Source organism: Rhea americana, unplaced genomic scaffold, assembly GCF_003343005.1.
Source record: "Rhea americana isolate MKP2758 unplaced genomic scaffold, rheAme1 scaffold_2, whole genome shotgun sequence".
Lineage (NCBI taxonomy): Eukaryota > Metazoa > Chordata > Aves > Rheiformes > Rheidae > Rhea > Rhea americana.
The window spans coordinates 10,180,366-10,195,960 of NW_028186149.1; the positions used below are offsets into that span (position 1 = coordinate 10,180,366).

At 35.0% G+C, this 15,595-nt stretch overlaps 1 protein-coding gene across 1 annotated transcript in view; it reads left to right on the plus strand.

The window, feature by feature from the left end:
- The window catches only part of EFL1 (elongation factor like GTPase 1), a 90,261-nt gene that overhangs the window by 2,706 nt on the left and 71,960 nt on the right, over positions 1 to 15,595 (plus strand). Inside the window, exons 5-12 of the mRNA XM_085303478.1 lie at positions 800 to 933; positions 1,575 to 1,712; positions 2,461 to 2,669; positions 8,273 to 8,396; positions 9,327 to 9,403; positions 9,547 to 9,683; positions 10,255 to 10,377; positions 13,055 to 13,154. Coding sequence (XP_085159604.1) covers positions 800 to 933; positions 1,575 to 1,712; positions 2,461 to 2,669; positions 8,273 to 8,396; positions 9,327 to 9,403; positions 9,547 to 9,683; positions 10,255 to 10,377; positions 13,055 to 13,154 — 1,042 coding nt within the window. The remainder of the gene's footprint in view (positions 1 to 799; positions 934 to 1,574; positions 1,713 to 2,460; positions 2,670 to 8,272; positions 8,397 to 9,326; positions 9,404 to 9,546; positions 9,684 to 10,254; positions 10,378 to 13,054; positions 13,155 to 15,595) is intronic.

Consider the following 15,595-nt stretch of genomic DNA (forward strand, 5'->3'; position numbering starts at 1 on the left):
AAAAAAAAAAAAAAAAAAAAGTTGAAATTGGTGATGTTCCAGGTAAGCATTGTGAACAGTGGCTGTTTTTATTGTTGCCTCTGAAATGGCCTTGCTTTTAGCTGTTAGAACCTTTATCTGTTGTTTTTCTGTTATCTTGTGAATTAGATGCTAGTATAACCTCTTGAACAGGCAAGTCATTTGATTTTATTTAGATTATGGCTGATGATAAATGTAATGAATTCATTAATAGTTTCCTGGAGTCTCTGAAAAGCAAAATTTTGGCGGGAGTGGGGGAGTGATGCAGAAAATGTTAAGAAGTTCTCCATTTTTGATAACTCGAAGGTAATTTGGTAYGGTGGAGTCGGAAGCACTTAACCCCCCCCCCCAACGATTTTTGGTGGAAATGGAGATTCAGTATTTTGTCTGGAGTATAGGGTTTATTTTCATGATGATCTGTTCTGGGTTATCTTTAAAATGTAGGCTATAATGCAGTTGATTAGCGTTTTATGTATTGATGATCTATTTAGTATGTTACTACTTGCTTGTTCAGGGTTTGTTTTTTTTATTGTTATTTTTTCCAAAGGTTGTTGGGCATTGGAAGATACAGATTGGCATTAAGGGTGAACCAAATACTGTACAAGTCAGTAGATGTTATGCACCTACATTATTTGTGGCCTAGTGGAATTTTTCTAAAGCATAACTGCTACTGCAGATTTAGTCCTTAGAAATTAATACTACTTTAAACAATGTAACTAAGTGACTGAAATAAATACTTTTGAAAACTCTTTTGTAATGGTACTTTATTGTTTGATCCTAGGTGATGAGGAGTATCTGATTAATTTAATAGACTCCCCAGGGCATGTGGATTTTTCTTCAGAAGTATCTACTGCCGTCCGACTCTGTGACGGTTGCATCATAGTGGTGGATGCTGTTGAGGGAGTCTGTCCACAGGTGAAATAAAGTATATTAAATATATGAAGAGGATAGAGAGAATAAGTAGAATAGATTTGCTTATGTGTCTTAAGTATATTGTTAGAAATAAAAGATAAGCTGATTTAAGAAGTTTTGTGAAACTTTCCATAAATAACATCAGTATTAAAGAGGGTTGTTAGTTTTTCTGTTGTACTGAAGAACTGAATAATGTTTGTTGGTGCGTGGGTGTGGTGTTGAAGCATTGAGTATATCTTTTTTTTTTCCTGATAGTGGAATATTTGTACAGAGGAGAAATAAATGTCCAAAGGGAAAAAGAATTAAATACTATCTTTATGTACTTTTAAGGAATTGAAAATGAAAAATTGTGCAAAAAAGCATTGTGATTGCTGTGTTTATTTTTTTGTAGTTTGGTTTTAGAAACTATGTTTTAGGGGGCAGGAGGAGCTATTTTTGGTCATAAAGTACTTCCTGCAGAATTCTGTAATAGCTAACATTACATACTATGGGAGTCAAATCACTAATTGACATTTCAAACCAGAGCCTTCCTGTACATTTATATATATTCTAGAAYTATATTGCCGTTCACTTTAACACTGCACCCCTTTCATGATATCAAGCTTTCTATAATGCATCTTTTAAAAACTATTTCTTCTCAATAGACTCAAGCGGTTCTACGACAAGCATGGCTAGAAAACATCCGTCCAGTATTGGTGATCAATAAGATTGATCGTTTGATAGTGGAACTGAAGTTTACCCCTCAGGAAGCCTACTTGCATCTTAAGAATATTTTAGAACAGGTATTCATGCTATACTATGATGTTCATACAGCAGGTTTTGTTTTGTTTCTTCCCCTTTTCCTCTCAGTTGAGAGATACTGCAATTTTCAGTGGCTTATACCTTGAATAAATTTAGTGTTTTCCTTGCCTTTTGGTTCAAAGCACTGTAGTATCTGAGGTTTATACACAATGCGTGTGATAGCGAAGAGTATCGAATGCAGCTTGACAGGCTATCAGGAACATATTGGTGGGTTTATGCAGGGATAAAATAAATTCATCTTTAAATTTGTAAATTAAGTTGCCTTTAAACTTTGTTTTCAGAGCTTACTGTAAACACTTATCTATATGTTTTTCCTTTTACTCTCTTTTGTTGTTTGTTGGAGTTTTTATGTCACTAGTCCTTATTTGGAGAAACAAAATATATTACACATAATAACCTGTATCTGAGTGAATCCCAATATGGCTGGTTTTGATCTGAAAGTATGCTGCATCTGAGCTGAAAAAGTTAATATCATCAAACTCCTATTTTCAAATGAGCAGGATTAGATACAGAAGGGCTTGTGTTTTTAAATTGCATAATGAATCCTAAGCATGGTTACTTAACCTGTTGAACAAAAAAAGTCTCCTTACTTTGGGGGTGGGTTGAATTATTTTGGGGGTTAGGATTAGTTCAATTGGTTAGTGTGCTGCTAATAATGCCAAGGTCATGTGTTCTAACATTTTAGTTGCAAGAGTTGTAAAGGAATGAGTCAATCTTGGTGTCCCATAGGTTAATGCAGTCACTGGAACACTTTTTACCTCTAAAGTCCTAGAAGAAAGAGCTGAGAAAGGAAATGAAAGTATTTTGGATTCTGCACCAGGAGATCAAATTTATGACTGGAGTGCTGGCTTAGAAGATACTGATGATTCCCATCTTTATTTCTCACCGGACTATGGAAATGTGGTGTTTGCCAGTGCAATTGATGGCTGGGGTTTTGGGTAAGTCTGGGAGTTAGTTACTGTTTTTCTATTATATTGTAACACTTTACTTGCACCATATTTGTAGTACTTTTAAATTTTTTTGTGTGTCGGGCAACTGTATATCTGTCAGTTCTACTGTGTGTTAACACTGGACAACTGAAAATACTGCTGGCTTTGGCAACTGGCTGCTTCTGAGGCAGGGACCTCTAATTTATACAGCAACTGCTAAGCTGACTGTGGCTTCCAACCTAGCCTATTAAGGTGAATTTAGTGTTTTGTTAATTAGTGAAATTAAATAGGCCTTAATAGAGTAGGCTAAAAACTGCAGCTATATAAGAGCTGTTTCATGAGTAGATTGGACCTTTCAGCTCCAGGGACAGTGACATTCATAACAAGCGTAAGACAAACAGCTGGCAAGAGAGCAGCAGTTGAAGCTGTCCAGGTCTGCCCAGTACAATTCTGGGTTACGAAAGTAGTGTGATCTGCTTTTTCTGTAATAGATTTTGGATCGTCCTTGAAATTACGCCTTTGTTCTCAGATGTTTATACTTATCTGTGAAAATTAGTTTTTTTTCTGTTATTTTCCTTCTTTCAGGGGCGTTTCTTACCTCTTGTTACGTAAYGTTTGTATTTCTGTTTCAGCAGTTGCTAGAAACCATTGTAGAGATACTTAAGTAAGAATTTGAGGGTAGAACAATTTCAGAAAACTTTCTGGATTACTATATTTGAGTTTCCTGTCAGTTCTTTTTTTCAGTCCTGTTCTTAGTAATTAGTTTCAGAGGGCTGCTGCCTATTGTAAAAATTGCGCATTCTGATTGTGTGCCGCAAGGTGGAGTCCTTGTCTTTATCGTGAGTATGCAATTAAAAAAACGCACTCTATAATTTAGTACACATCTTTAATTTTAAATGGTTTTGCAATATTAAACTGTAGCATTTTTAAGTCAAGGTCAAGCTTTTATTTGGATTTAAAGTTCTTTGGGGAGTTTGTAGTCTAACACAAACCTCTTTTAATGCAGCAGAGGAAAGGAGTAAGTAAAATGGACTGTTCTGTTTTAATTATTTGCCATAAATAGTGTATGAAAWGGTGCAAAGGAAGCTGCAAGCCAAATCTTCAGATCCTGACATGTAGGAGTATGTTTTAGTCTGAAAGAGATCCTTTTCATACAGGATGTGAGGGAGGACCTTTTCTGTGAAAACCTCACCTGGCCTTTGTACCTTTGGTGGTCAACACATTTACACGTACGTTGCCTGAACTCCTCCATTTCCCAGTTGTACCCACAATTGCAGTTCTGCAGTAGTACACACTGTTTGGTATCTTTGTCACACCACTGCACAGAAATCCATCACTTTTGCTGGCTGGGGCTCCTCCAGCTTCCCATGCTCCTTGGCAGCGCTGTATGTTCTAAATTGTTGTGTAGTACGGCTCTAATGCTGAAAATCTCTTCTCTTAGCTGCACCCACTTGCCTCTGCCTGAGGTCTCCATGCCTTACAATGTCTCCCTGATTTCCCACATATGCACATCACCTGTGCAATATAGCCCTTTCCTCTTACCCAGTACTCTTACTAACGTTTTTCCTTCTTCAGTTTAAGAACTGTCTCACCTTCTGGTGTCTTTCGTTGGAGAGCAAACAGACAGCATATGGCAGGGAGCAGTGTGATTGCTTGTGCATTTGGAAGGTGTAGGAATGTGTGCAACTTTAAGAAAAGAGTACCTGAGGAATTGGAACTTGTTGATGAATTACACCTGGCAGGGTTGGGAACCAGCTCTGTCAAATCGAGATGCAATGGAAGTCCTGAGCTAGAGAGGGAGTGGGAGAGGATATCGTGGCTGTGAGCTGAGCACATTTAAGTTCTGGCTGGTTCTGCTCCACAGATAGATCTATCCTATCTATACTTTAATTTTTTAATGTAAAGCAAAAGTAGTTATGTTAATACTGTAGTACTTTGATCTTTGTGCATACTGCTGATATCTAGCTTGTGCTTCTGCCTAGCTTCCCTCTTTCAATTTACTGTCATATGATCTAAAGAGATTGAGTCTAGGTATCTGCATCAGAACTTTGGATATGAGGTGAAAAAAATCCTGTATAGGAGAGAGAACTGGATTCCCACTTTGAGCAATTCAAAAAAAAAAAAATCACCAAACAAAGGGCAGAATAAGCCAGCATTACTGGCAGTGTTTCTGTCTATCTTTCCTGTTTTCTGTCTTAACTGTGTGCAGGGAAAATAGTTTTGAGACTAAATGACTGCAGAAGTGATACAGTCCTTGCAGTGACTGAGTGATAGCTGCAGTCAGATGTAGTAATTTTAAGAAAAATTTATCCAAATGTTAAGATACAAAAAGTGAAGCATTCCTATTTATTTTTTTTTTGGCTGAATATATGCTGCTGGGTCTTCTAACTTTATTCTTCTGACTGTCATCTTGTTCTTCAAGATCTGTTTTTTCTGAGGCGATACCAATACTCCAAATCGTTTTAAGGGGAATTTAGTGGATATTTTTGAGGAGGGAATGTTATTACCTCTGCCAGTTAATATTCAAAATAACTTTTTTTATTGTGGGCAGTGTATATTAGTATTGCTGGAGACAAACATCAGAAAAATTGTGATTTTTGTACTGTTTGTACTCAACAAAACATGTTGAGGCAGTCTGCAGAACATTCAGTCTCCTGATTTCCATCACCTTAAACAATATTTTGTTATCTGCAGTCTTTACCTTTTCTGGCTTCAACTTTTAATTGAAATTCTATGGGAAAAAATAAGTGGGAATACACTGTTATTATACAGAGTATTTGGGATGCAACTGTTTGAAACTTTCTTCAGCTCTAGAGGATACGAATATATATGTATTTTTTAGCTAATGTCAGTGGATTGGGGCTAACTGCTATTTTTGTCCTGTATGAAAACAATTAGACAATTTGCGCCTTGCTTTACTTTTGAATACTATGAGGCCTGTGGAGGGAATAACCAAATTAAAAACAACATTAACAAAAACGCGTTTTGGTTCTGAGAAGTTCACAGGTGGCCTAACTGTATCAGGGAATACTGAGCTTTAAGTACTTTTTCTTTTTTAAAAAGAAAATGATACAGTGGAGTTCTTTGTTACAATATGTAAAATTGTAAGTTTGAAATTAGGAGTTTTTTCTTTAGCTCAAGCTACGTGGTCGTTGTGAGTAAATGATTGCTTGTTAAGATCTTACAAGTTGCAGAGCTAAGTTCTGAGATAACTGTGGTCATAAACACCCTGTGGTCACCTCAGTAAATAGAGAAAACAAGCATGTCTTTTTTTAAATGTTAGGTGAATATAGTGCTTTTTGATAAAAGTAAGACTTCAGATAGTTACTTTTTTTCATGATTTTTTCCCTCTGATAATTTGTCTGCAGGTGCAAATATGCCAGAAAATTGTTTATTTCTCCAGCTCAAAAATTTAGCAGAAAAGACCTCAATTTAGACTGTTTGACAATTAATTTAAATACAGAAAGCTGAAGAACAGAATTTGGCTGAAACGATGCTTAGGACTTTTTTTCTTTTCTCTCCTAGATAATGCCATGTGTTCATTTTTATTTTTATTTTTTCCAAAGCATTTGATAACTAAGTGACATTTCTGCACAGTGGAATATATGGTAAATGATTAATAATGTGTGTGCAGGGTAAGCAGAACTGGAATGATAAAGGTTGGAATGATGCAGCTTTATTTATTTATTTGTATCTGCTATGTACCTGCCACCTGAAATATTTGTTAGGTGATCTGAACTTTGCATTTAGGATTTGTATGAGGCTGAAATCCAAGTATTAATTATCATGTAGTTTCAAATGAGAAGAAAAAGGCCAGGATATGACCCATTCTTATTTTTATGATTGGTGTGTTGGTATACTGGGGAGGATTTGTAGGCTTTCTGTTTATTCTTTGTCAAACTGTTGATGTGAGATGAACTTTGAAAAGTGCTGCAATATTTTGTTTGAATATGAAATTAAAACACATTTGTTAAGATTTTTTTCAAGTGTTATTTCCCTTCTGTTGTATATATTGAAACTTTTCTTATTTGTCTTAATTGAATTATCTCTGTGCAAGACTGCGTCACAGCTAGAGACATTCATGCTTCTAACTTCGACATGATATGTTATTATTCTCTTGTTCAGTGTAAATCAGATTGTCACACAGTACATTGTAGTCTAATTTATGTTAAACTGTCCTCCTGTCCCACAAAATATTCCTGCAGCTTAGGCAGGATGACATGACTCCTATTTGCTCGTTTTCTGACCTGTACCTGTTCTTACTCTCCAATTTTTTTCCCCTCTAACATCATCAGAATGCATTAATGTATTTCTTGGAACTTAGTGAAAGATTGTTTGGTTTCAGATACCAGTTTGTTTCTGGTGAGCTGGTGGGCCCTGGTTCAGATAAATCATGTGGTGGGAAAAGGGAACTATCTTTTTAGTTGGTTTCAGGAGATATGTCTGGACTGCAAGCAATACTGTCTGGTGGAATAGGGATCAGTGGAGCATTTGCTTAATTAGGGCAGGCCTTGACTGTTGGATGGCTTTTGTTTTCTTAAGAATATTACGACTTAATATGGCAGAGTAAATTACGCCATTAGGCAGTGCTGGCCTGATCCAGTGCTGAGATGACTACACATGCTTTTCTCAAAATCGTCAAGTGTTGAAAGAATGTCATAAATCCATATGAAGCAGCTGCTGACACAGGAATCATGGAGGTTCTCTCCTCTTTGAAATTTTGGGTAACTTCTGGAAAAAAAATTCTTTCTGGACTCAGTTAAGAACATCTTCTGTCTTGCTGACCTGGACGTGTGTTTTAGGTATGCAGAAACTTTAGAATTCTAGGTTTGGAAGGACAGATTATCTCATACTCTTCTGTAAATAGTATTGTTCTGATTGTGAACATGTATACTTTTGTTTCTATGTGTATGAGGAGAAGACACCAGGAAATAAAATCTTTCACAACTACTCACCGAACACTTTCAGCAAGGAAACAATAGAAGCTTTAGAATTCCCTTTTTAGGTTGTGAGGATCCTACTTTTTTAACTCTTAGCCAACACAATTGGTTTTTCAATTCGGCATTACATTTTTATATTATTTTCTGGCTTTGACTCATTGTAGCAATGCTTCAAATAAGAATTGGCCTAAGTAGTTAATTTAAAAAATAGTTACTGTCATCTGAGCGGTTGAGCTCAAGCGTGGTTCAAAAGAGTATGTGATATTACACATTTAACTGTGGTCTGTGACTAGAATGGTAAAAGCTCATGTCACTGCTTTTGTAAAATAAACTTGAGAGTCATGGCTTAATATTTGGAAGGTTTGTTTTATGATTTTTTGGGGGGTTCTTTACTGTGGGGGTAGTATAAAAGTGTTTCAGATAAACAGGTTCAGCTTCAAGCTGTCTTGAAACAAAAAACAAATACTGCTGACATTATAGAACTGTTACTACTGAATATTTTTGCAGGTGTAAAATAGTCTGAGCTCAAGTGATGGCGGTTGGGAAAAATAGGATTAAAATAAGGATTTGAGGTTTGTGTTTGATCACTGTATAAGGTGTCACTTGTTTAGTCTGATAAACATACCTAAATAGCTTAACACTTTTATCAAGAGGCATTTTGTTTTCTTCCAGGATTGAGCATTTTGCCAAACTGTATAGCCAGAAGATTGGAATCAAGCCTGCAGTACTTCAGAAGACTTTATGGGGAGATTATTATCTAAATACAAAAGCAAAGAAGATAATGAAAGGTGATCAGGTAATTTTGTAAAATGGATGTTAAAGGTTTTCTGTAATGTCAAAATACTACTTTTTAATTCTTTTCCTCATAATGTAGTTTGAAAATTGGACTCATTACCTTTTTCAGTTAATGTTAGTAGAGTTATTAAGCCACTAGGATAGCCTTGCATCAGCCCTTAGAGACGAGACCGTTCAAAAATTCTTGAAGCCACATGGAAAAAGCCTCCTCTAACTTACGATTCTATCAGTTGATGTTAAGCATCCTGTCTCTTTGCACAAAATCAGGGACATTCCAGCTTTCAGGGTTAAGAATACAGTGAAACATGCAACACAAATGGAAAACTAGCAATGTAGGAACCACAGTAGCAAGTGGGTCTCCAKTCCTTTATTTGAGGAGTCTTTCAACATCGACGGATTTAGAGTTTAGTTGTAGGTTTAGCTGATCATTTAGGATTTGGAACATCATTGCCATGAGGAGAGCCTAAATTCTGCATGGRGACCTTGGCTGGAAAAGCACACATTTCTTACATGAAAACACATTTCTACCATGAAAAGTCAGAGATAAGAAGGATTTTTCCTGTATGATKTAATGATAGTTTTACTTCCTTATATTTTCAGAGTTTATTAAGATTAATAGTTATAAAACGGGTGATAACTAGGCTCAGGGTRGGTATGTATGTAGGTATTGACCAAGTAGATCTTCTTCTGAAATTGAAACCAGTGCTTTTCACTCTGCAGGTAAATTTCATGGTTGTTTTGTCTTACAGCTTTCTTATTAGACTATGACCGAATTAAAGATTGTATGTAGAAAAAGATAACTAACTGGCTTGCTTTTGAATAAAGATTTTACAAATTCCTCATAAAAATGATTASTTTAAACTGTAGACCTAAGTAAAACTGAGGAGTTGCTGGTAATTAGCTGTATAATGTTTGTTTTATATTTTACCAGTCAAAAGGAAAGAAACCTTTGTTTGTGCAGTTGGTCCTGGACAACATATGGAGTTTGTATGAGTCTGTTATGAAAAGGTGAGAACTGTGATGTTTTCATGGAATCCTTTACTGTTTGCTATAATGATTTTTGAAATATTCTGATCACTTCAAAACACAAAATGTAGCTGAGTTGCGTATTGCTGCTGGATGTTTTTTATTTTGTTTTTCCCCTCCTATAGAGACAAAGAAAAAATTGAAAAGATAGTCACCTCTTTGGGACTGAAAATYGGTGAACGAGAGTCACGGCATGCAGACCCTAAAGTTCATCTTAATGCCATTTGTAGCCAGTGGTTACCAATATCTGAGGCAGTCCTCTGTATCCTTAAGGAAGATGCTACTTTTTATTCTATTAGCAGTTTTTAGATTTCAGAGCTTRCTTACGTATCTCAGTATGTGATTTTGGTATAATTTTTCTTTTTCATGCCTATACTAGTTGAACCTATTTTCTCTGTTGTAATGCCTGTATATCTACATATTTACGTATCTACAGTTAGTCTTATGTTTTTACCAGCTTCATGTTCTGCATCCATTTCATTAGCGAAATAATGAAGCCAGAGGTAATTGAAAGATACATTATTGATGTATGATTACTAATTAATTCTATAAATTGCTCCAGTTGTGCTGTTCTTAGTTTCCTAGAAGCACRTAGGGTGGGCCACCCCTTCTTAAATGTCTGTTCTGCCTTTGGACAAATGCCAGGAAGGGAGCTTTAGAGGAAGCTCTTTGCACCCTACAAGACAGAGCTGGGTTTTAGTTAACCTGTTGTTGCTGGTAGTTAGTGCATAACACTGCTGGTTTAAAAAGACAGACATTTAAAACTTTTGTCTCCTTTTTATCAGTAAGGAAATACAAATGAAGTCCTCTGTATCCTTAGCAATGTGTTTTAGCCATGGTRTGTAATAAACTTCCCAGTCCTCTTGACATCACTGCTGAGAGGGTGGAAAAGCTGATGTGTGTTGGAGCTAGAACATTTGATTCTTTACCACCAGAAACTCAAGAACTGAAAAATGGTGAGTAGATATTCTCCAATTAACATGACAATCGTAAGGTTGTTTCTGTCTTGCCTTTTGTCTTTGGATTGTAAGACGCACTGTAACCTCTACTTAGATTTATCATTAGTTTAGTTTAKCTTTGTTGATGACATGCCATAGTATTATATGTCTTGTTTTTATGATCTTATATTTTTCTTCAACCCTATATGGTTTTTAGGCAACTCAAGCTGCAGAGGTTATTTAAAATCCAAGACCCCCGAGACTTGGGGATGTGAGACTAATATTTGTACTTAGTTCTAAATAGCAGAATTTATCATATAATCGAAGAAGAATTTAATGTTTTACCAACTTATATGTACAAGATGTCAGTTTTTAGCGAATAGGGGGTTCAAACTTAGTTTTGATATTTACAAGTATACTGAATAACTAGGTGCAGCTTTTGGTAACTTAAAATTAAAAAAAATTTCTGTAGAATTTATTGCTAAGTAATTTGTTTTGTTTTTTGAAGAGGTGCTGTTGGAACACATTAGCTTAGATTTACGTATCTGAAGAAATAATTAGATGACTTAGATATTTCACAGCATTCCAGAATGATGAAAGATTACCAAACAATAGCAAGATCCAAAGGATTTCTAAAGTAACAAATACATTTAATTCCCCAGAGCATTAAAGGAAGGTGTGAAATCTTAGTATTTTGAGGTCATTTGAAGTTTTGCCTTTGACTTTAATTGAGATCAGGATTTTATGCCCAGTTCTGGCAGAGTTTCCAACTTTAACTAATGGCTTCTCCAGAAGGACTTACTAGTATATTGAGATGTTATTGTATTGAAAATTAGGATCTCTATATACAAAATATAGAAGGTTCGATAATTGCTAAGTTCTGTGCTACAAAACTGTAATAGGGTCTGGGAAGAYCTGTATTCCGTGATTTAAAATTTAGTATAGGCAGTAATAGAAAATCTGGTAAGTTACACATTGCTTTAGACTTAATGAATAAYTGAGAGAAACATTTTTCCTGTCCTGATCTTGAGTCCATAGTGGGCTGAACTCTGGATGTAATTCAGAAGTAAAAACACCTCTGTATTAGTGTAGAAGGTCACAAATGCGGTGTCCATTACTAAGCTGGGCAAGAAGCAATCTTAAGAAGATGTTTAATGGTAACCAATTGGCTGATTGCTGTTGTCCTTTGAGTAAAGGATGCTAAGCATACTGTGCTAGATGCAGGAGTGCTCATCATATGCTCATATTCCTTTTTCTAGCTTTGAATTATTTATAAGTGTAAAGTCTGTGTGTTGCCCATGTATGTAGTGTCAGAAAAAATTATGATGACTTGAAAAGGTCAACTTTCAGTGAGCCTGTTTTCCTGAAAGAAAACTGAGAACTGCTGAATATTTAGTAGAATTGGGAGTCAAAACTGCAACTGATGTTGACGTAATGCTCCCAGGTTCAGGTAGTCTTAAAAAGAATGTCTTCAGATCTTTTCGAATAGATATATGGGGAAAAAATATGATTTTGATTTTCTGAGAAGTTTCTTTCAAATTGAACTTGTTTTATAACCTGTCTGCTGTTTTATTGGAAAGTATCTAATGTCTTATGATATTTCTAGAGGTAGTTCAATAGAAATTYGTATAGCAAGATGATTCTGTGCTTGAAAACTAGTAGCAGTTAAAAACGTACTTCTGAAATTTATCTGCCTAATGAGAGCTGTCCATAGCACAAGATTTTGAAGAGAGCTCTAAGAAATGTAAAGGGACAGAATTAATCACTGTCAGATTGACAGTCTCTAGGAATTTTTGGGAGTAAGGAAACTGATATTTTCATCCTTTACTGAAAGAAAACAAACATTGTATTCTGCAAACAACACTGAATACTCTATCAATATATGTTAACTAGAAGACACTGACCTCTGTAAACTCGAWTTTTTCCATTCTTCATAATGAAAATATAGTGTACTTAACAGTTTAGTGCATGTAATATTGCTTTTCAGTAGTAGATTTGCACTTTGTTTGCCTAAATAGTTTATGATATAGTCTTCTCATACATCAGATAAAAAGGAGAAGAGGATTTATTTGTGATATTATAAGTTTTGAATGATACTGTGTCTGTTTGGCATTTGATAATGTGCATGTCTAATGTTCCTTATTGGATGAAAAAAACAATGTGTGAAAATTTCCTAAGTATTGAATGAGGTTTATGTGGATCTTCTGTTCTTCAAGGAAGATAGTCTTGCAGATTAAGTTGTTTGGATTTCATGAGGACACCAGTATTTGGGCATTTGCAAAACTTTAGTCTTTAATTTGAAAGGAGGGAGAACGTGAGGTACCAGATAAATAGTTCAGTCTTAATGTTTAGCTGTTCTTTGTTTTTCATTCTCATTTAAACCATACTATAAACAAAAGTTTAAATATCAAAACAGTACTTTTCATTGGAGTATGTGTAATTTGTCATTTGTTACTGTTCCTATTTTTACACATTTTTTGTATGTTTTTTGCGAAACAGATTCAAAAAATGTAAGCAGAACTGTAAGATGATTAGACTAGGTTATTTTATTCTGTTCCTGTTGATTGGTCTTTAGCATATTATTAATTGAGATCAGAAAGAAACAGTAATTCCTATAAAATTCATGGAAAGTGATAATTTCATCCATACTCTTSGGGGAAAGGTGCACAAGTAACTTTCTTTTGTGTTTGTTCAGCTTTTTTGAAGTGCAGTAGTGAAGGAACAGCCCCAGTTATTGTCTTTGTTTCCAAAATGTTTCCTGTTGATGCAAAGGCGCTACCACACAATAAACCAAGGTAAGAAAATGTAATATTTAGCTTTCCTGAAGGTATCCAATGTAGATCAGAAACAGTCATGCTGTAAGTTTTATGTCTGAGGAAATCATTCACTAGTTCTAGAGATACAGTAAAGCCTTTTCAGCAGATAAAGGCTCTCCAAATGAGTTTGTGATTTGTGTAATCATATTGGCTTTAGAAAATCTAGCATATTTGTTAAAAGATATTTTTAATTATCATAGAATACTACTTTTATCTGAGTATATTGTCCTAATTGACACATTGTATGCTGTTTCAGGATATTTGTTGAAAATATGATTGAGTTGTAATGCTTTCTTAGTTTTACAGTAATTTTGAAAATAAGGTTATGTTCACATGATCATAAGAGATCATAGCAGTGTTTGTATGAAGAAACATTTCCCTTCAAGTCTTACGTGATAGCTATGTGTGCATCTAGTCAACAGCAAGTGCAAAGTGGTTTAGTTAAAATAGTCTAAACTCTCACTACCTTTTTGGAGTGAACCAAGAGAATCTGTGCATTCAGTTGAAAGGCATTAATGTACAGTCGAATGTTTTCTTTTAAATGTGCTGGAGGAATTTCTGTTACAGCTTTTACCATTTTAAAGACTATCTTATTTTCTTCAAGGAGTGGATCCTTCTTGATTTCATTTCCCTGACATAGTTAAGTGGACTAATCTAGCCAAACCTCTCTGTCGTTATATTGAAATGTACTTTTCTGATGAGTTTATAACAATCGGGTTTGTCATAACCTTTGATCCTTCTAAGCCTCTGAGGCAATTTTTATAATCAACTTCTGTATCAACTGGCAATTTCATGTTTTACAATCACAAATACTGTGGCAGATAGTCACTATGTAGTGAAGCAATATAGAAAATACCAGTCTTTCTAAGAACTGATGACTGTGACTGTTTAAGTCTTTGTCCAAAAAATAATACTATTTGCTGCAGTGACTACTGTTTTGGTTTTCTCAAACATGCTAGATTTACTTAAATTTTTTCTTATTACACTTATCTTCCAGTCTTTCACTATTGCTTCATATTCTGATTTTAATAGCTTCAAAATATGTGATATGATACTTTCACATACAGAATTGTTTTTAAATCTGGTATTTGTGGTAAAAATGTTTGTCTAACCATGGTGGTGCCATTTTTATGCAACTCCTCATCCGTTTGCAAGTCTACTACTAAAAAAAAAAAAAAAAAAACCTTATAATCCAGTTTCTGGGTTGGTAAAATAAAATCTAATTGTTTTCAAAATTTTTTGTGTTAGGTATCTTGAATTATAGCTATATTAGTATTGAATCAAGCACGTAGTAATTAATTTCATAATTGTAATTATATAGCTTTTTTTATATATATRTTTGTATATTTTTTTAAAAATAAACCCTCTGGTTGAATAATTCTTTCAGTAAGAGGCTTTTTCTTCCAGGATGCATTGCGTGTATGCATTGTCCAGACACTAGATGGTGCTGTTTTGCTTTGAGTTCTGTCCTGTATCTGCAGCTTCTGCATCTGGCAGAAGAATTCCTGCTCAGGTGTCAGTGTGGCATAGCTCTGATGGTTTTACTTTGTCTACTTTCTTTGACATGTACTCTGTTTAACAGAGAAGGAGTTTTTTTAGGTTATTTTTCGTTATAAATATACTCTGACTGTCACTTTCTGACTATTCTGTCAGTGATAATGTCCTGTTTATTTTATATGTTGGGAGGATTGAGATTTTTAGACGTGATGACGATGTATTGTAGAGACAGATGGCTGCCAGTCCTGTTTTGTGACTATGACTTGAGATTTCAAACAAAAGGCAGTTTATGAGCAATTCTGACTTCCCAAGACTAATGAACAATGCTCGTATTTGTTTTCTTTCTTCCTTCTTTGTTATATATACCTCTGCATGCCCTCTCTGCCTCACTGTTAAGCGCTCCTTCCCTGTCTTCTCTGGTGTTTAGCTTACACTTTTCTTTGGGCTTTTACGCTCTTTGGTCATCTCACTTCCGGAGAGGAAATATTTTACATACCTTCTTTACCCCYCCCCCCCCCCCGCCCAATCCTTCAAATAGGGTTTAATGCCATGTGTTAAAGTTCTGTTTTTTTAAGAGACCAAAAAAAATACACAAAACAGAACAGTATATTGAAGAAGTTATATTATGGTCTGTAGTAGGTATGTGACCAGCCCCATTGTTTTTTGCAAACGATATGTAAGTGTGGATGCTTGTGCTTTGTGACTTGTTAGTCATATTTGCTTTTTATATGAAATAATATGCTGCTTTCAATTTTATTTATTTTCATAATGTGAATACTATTCCATTTGTGCACTCTGATACATACTGTGTAACAAATCCATAATTCTGATCATTTSTGGTCTGATTTGAAAAAATCTTAAGTTGTTTATTGGCTTCAGTAACAACCATGAAATTTCTGTGGTGGACTGCAGTTGACTGATAA